The sequence below is a fragment of the Glycine max genome, chromosome 3 (genome assembly GCF_000004515.6).
Source record: "Glycine max cultivar Williams 82 chromosome 3, Glycine_max_v4.0, whole genome shotgun sequence".
Classification (NCBI taxonomy): Eukaryota; Viridiplantae; Streptophyta; class Magnoliopsida; order Fabales; family Fabaceae; genus Glycine; species Glycine max.
Genome location: NC_016090.4, coordinates 5,240,959 through 5,245,575, shown reverse-complemented (window position 1 = coordinate 5,245,575; position 4,617 = coordinate 5,240,959). Strand labels below are relative to the sequence as shown.

The window sequence follows — 4,617 nt, the reverse complement described above, 5'->3', positions numbered from 1 at the left end:
ATAATAAATAGAAAGAAAACATTAAAGGGAAATAAAAATGTTAAAGGAAAAAAATGAAAAAAAATGCATGATAAAAAAATCCATATTTTAATGCATGATAAAAAAATCCATACTTTTATTTGCATCTTCAAGTAAGTTAAATGCAAGCCATTTTAATGGTTTTGTCTAGACATAACTAAAATAAAAGTAAAAGAATGTTTAAATCAATGAAATAGTGGATTATACTCTTTTAAGGTAATAACTTCTTGTGAAATTAAAAGAAAAGGTAAAACCATTAAATTAATAACATCAAATACTTTTCTTTTTCATATGACAATCAAATAAGAATATATGTTAATCAACAAAAAAGTTACACATTTTCCATCCACGGTAACAAAATCTAAAAGTTTTTCCCTATTAAATTTATATTACTTGGGAATATAAAATATTATCAACTTCAGTTATTTTCAATTATGATTGAAATCATATTTGAAGGTATACGTACATGTAAGTGTAGTCAGTATTTAACCATGCATACTCATTTTTATTTGAATGTGAGAAAAAAAATCCTTATATTGAGATGCATATATTGCTTATTATTGAAATTCAGAGAATTATTTCAAATGCATATACCAAATAAAATTATAATAAAAATTGAAACATGTAATTTACCTGAATTTAACTCGTTTAAAAATTTTGGTACCATCAGATTGTAACATGAGTATCACATAAACACCACGTTCAAATTTTTCAATAACTTGTATCTCTCCTTGTTTCCCGAGTCTTGAAGTGTCCATTGATCTTGAATCATTGTATGAGTTTTGTGAAGGCATTATTTTGCAAACACTTGATGCAAATGACCCATTACATTCTTGAGGGATATGTCCTTCTGCTTGAGATGGATCAACTCTTGCAACCTCAACATTTTCCTCTAGTTTATCATCTTGAAATTCAGAAACGTCACTAATTGAGGCAAGCATATTAGGCGCATTTTGGTACTTAATGTCCAAATTTGTCTCACTACTTTCTTCAAGTAAAATTTCTCTATCTTGACAAGAGTCAAGTTCTACATCATCAACATTTTTATCTAGTTTGTGTTCTCGCATTTTTGAAGTGCTAGTATCTGAAGTAGGTATATTTTGTTTCCTATAGTCCAACTTTGACTTATTGCTTTCTTCAAGGAAACTTTCTTCATCATGACAAGGATTGGCTCCATTAGCCTCCATATTTTCTTGTATTCTTTGTTTTTGTAGTTTGGAACAAACACCATCTAAGGTAGCTATATCAAGTGCATTTTGTTTCTTTGGCTGCAAGTTTGATATATTACTTTCTTCAAGGAATTTCCCTTCATCTTGACAAGGATTGACTCCTGCAATATCCACATTTTCTTCAACTCTATTCTTTTGTAGATTAGAAGAGCCATTATTCAAATTTGGTATATCAGGTGCATTTGGTTGCTTAGACTCCAACTTTGATGATGAAGATGTTTTAGATTCTACAATTCCTTTAAGAAAATCTTCAGCTTGTGTAAGCACGATTCTTAAAGTTTTACTTTCTGGAATTTTTTGTGGCAGCTTCTCAGTTATTTCCTTTAACTGAATAAAACCAAGGTCAAGAAATGCAGACTGTTAGGTTGAATAACAAGAAAATCCTAATAAGTTATTAAGTGTATGCCATAAATTAAAAGGAATATTTAGTGAGAAATTGTTTGAACTAAAGGTGTAGCCTGCAGACTCATAAAAAAGTTATATATCTATCATATTGTCTTATGCAAAAGCATATTGACAAATAATGCGAAAAAAGCATAAGTTCATTGAAGCGTTGTGGTAATAGCAAGGATAGAAATATCCTAACTTTCTAGAGAGAAAAAATCTTTCATGCCAGGTCACTAATCAATTATAGTAGAAACTTAAACTTAAAAGTGTTATTACAAGGAAACTATGATTTGTAATCAAACCATTTTCCTTCAGTTTAGTATCAATATTCTAATGTTATATATCTTAACTTTGTCCCCACTCCCATGATTTTTTATACGATGTAGCAATAATTTTATATGCATATATTAATAACTTGATCTATGACCTAAAATATAGAATGTAGTTACCTGATAAACAGTAGATTCAAAAAATTCTTTTGTTACTCCATGATTAGAAGATTCCACTGCAGAAAAGGCAATAGCTTCCACAACTTTTTTGTTAAGCTTTTTAATTTCCACATCCTGCATGTCACTTCTCTGCTTCAAACTTTGAATCTATGTAAAGAAAAAATCATAAAACTTGTTAATGAAGGCAAAGTACATTTTTGCAAGAAAGAATAACCTGAATTTTTATATTTATAACATTAAACTTACCTGATTTTGTAACTTTGAAACTTCTTGATTCAAAGCATCATTTGTCCTTCTTAAATTGTTGTTAAGACTTCCAAAGTATCTAGGACTAGCAAGACGTGTAGGGCTTTGTTTTCTTGTGTTTGTAAATATGGGCCCTGAATTGGTATGTGGTGGTGGAGTTCGTGGTGGACTAGCAAGAGGTATAGTAGACTTTAAAACACTTTGAGAAGAACTAAGTGAACTTGGAAATGCAATGTCTTTCAATTGTACATGAGATGGAACTTGAGATGCTCGTATAAATGAAGTAGAATCAAATTTGTTTTTTGGATTACTATTCTTTATCTCAAGGTATTTAATTGGTTCAGTGATGGGAGACAAGAGAGTTCTTGTAGACCTTATTGTTCCTTGGCCCAATCTTTCATTTCCATTTATGGAATGATGAGAAGGAGTGACTTTTCTATCTAACTTGGAGGCACCATTATCATTAACAACTTTAAGCTTAACATTACAATTATCGCACACTCGATGAGGTTTTTCTGGTGTTGGAGTCAATGTTGTTGCTTTCAATGTCTTTTTAGAACTACAGGCCAATCCACAATTGTGACAGTTATGTCTCTTTTTTGTTAAACCAAATGCTTGCCGAAAACCATTGTAAATTGATTGATCAGTTTCAGAGACCCATTTATGTACACATATACATGATGTAAAATTAGAGCCACATGACACATTTTTTATATTCCTATCTTTTAAAGCTACCACCAATGTAGGGGATTTCCTATCTTCTACATCTCCATGTCCTAATCTTCCATTAGCACCCATTCCCCATGTATATATTTCACTTTTATTTGTCAAGATAGCAACATGATGTGCTCCACATGATATTTTCTCAACAAACTCACCAAGCAACTTATCTTGGACTAGAGTAGGTATTTTTCCAAGTGACATAGGATTTCCTAATTGACCATGTTCTGTGCCTCCCATGGTAAAGACATGACCAGATGTAGTGAGAGCAATTGTCATATTGTGACCACATTCTACTTGGTGGAAATTATACTCCATAAGTGGAGCGACACGAGTAGGTTGAAGGTATGTTTCCTTGTTTCCATGACCCAACCGATGCATGTCTCCATCTCCCCATGTGAAAAGCTTCCATGATGAACTATTTGAACCAGATTGAAATGCAACCTCTATAATAGCTGCTGTGTGCCAAACTCCACATGCAACCTTTATAGTCTTTAGTCCAGTTAATAGTTGTACCTCCTTTGGATACCACACACTTTCTTGATCTCCATGGCCTAATACACCAAATGCCCCATCACCAAAGGTAAAAAGTTTTCCATTTGAGGTTGCCAATGCTGAATGCCATGTGCCACATGCAATAGACACAACTTGAAGTCCTTCCAAAGGGCCATTTACCATTTTTGGTATCCAATGGCTAGCCTCAGAACCATGTCCAAGAAGTCCAACATTATGTGTTCCATCACCCCACGTATAAAGTTCAAAAGATTTAGATAAAGCACTTGTATGATACTCTCCACATGCAACAAATTCAAAATTATTGCCTTCTAGAAACTCAACTAGAACAGGAGAGGAAAAATCTTTATCAATTCCATGACCAAGTCTTCCCCCTGATTCTTGTCCCCAAGTAAAAACATGTCCTTGCCTAGTTGCTATAGCAATGTGATGTGCGCCAGTTGCAATGTGACACACATCAAGAACATTTGACTCTAAAGCCTTAGGGATCAATACATCTGTCTTAGAAGGGATTTGAGTTCCAATCCCATCAGGTGAAACCCCATTTGCCAAAACCTCCCCCCATATATAAACAGCATGAAATGAGTCTATGTCATCTGGTTCAGATCCACCACTAGAATTACTAGGAGTACTTGAGGCACTTACTCGAAAACCATCTCCAACACTTGCTCTTGGCTGCATGTTTGCATGTTCTAACCCAACATATGAGCTTTCCAAATACAACGTAGAGTCATTAGAAATTCTATCAACAAAGTTCTTACCATGAGCAATGTCCAAAGTTAACTCTATTGTTGTAGCTACATGACAACCATTTTGAATCTAATCAAATATAGGCTTGGAAACAAGTATTTGTTGTTCATAGTCCCTGATTTCACAAAAATAGAATCTTTATATAAAGATTTCATTTCATAAGACGAATTCAGGCAAATGCAAAATATATATAAAAAAACTGGAATCAACTTTTAAATCAAAATGATAGATTTATTTATTTTTTCTTATTATAACTAGATTAAGTAACCATACCTTGTTAATAAGCAACAAAAATATAACCATTT

At 32.8% G+C, this 4,617-nt stretch overlaps 1 protein-coding gene across 1 annotated transcript; it reads right to left on the bottom strand.

Annotated features, from left to right (window-relative positions):
• Positions 1–647: 647 nt before the first annotated feature.
• On the bottom strand, positions 648–4,416 carry LOC100798841 (PH, RCC1 and FYVE domains-containing protein 1). The gene is made up of 3 exons (XM_014774096.2): positions 2,330–4,416; positions 2,084–2,230; positions 648–1,604 (listed from the first exon to the last, which is right to left on the bottom strand). The coding sequence occupies exons 1-3, from the start codon at positions 4,241–4,243 to the stop codon at positions 648–650; spliced, it is 3,018 nt and encodes a 1,005-aa protein (XP_014629582.1). The 5' UTR covers positions 4,244–4,416.
• Between the last annotated feature and the right edge of the window lie 201 nt (positions 4,417–4,617).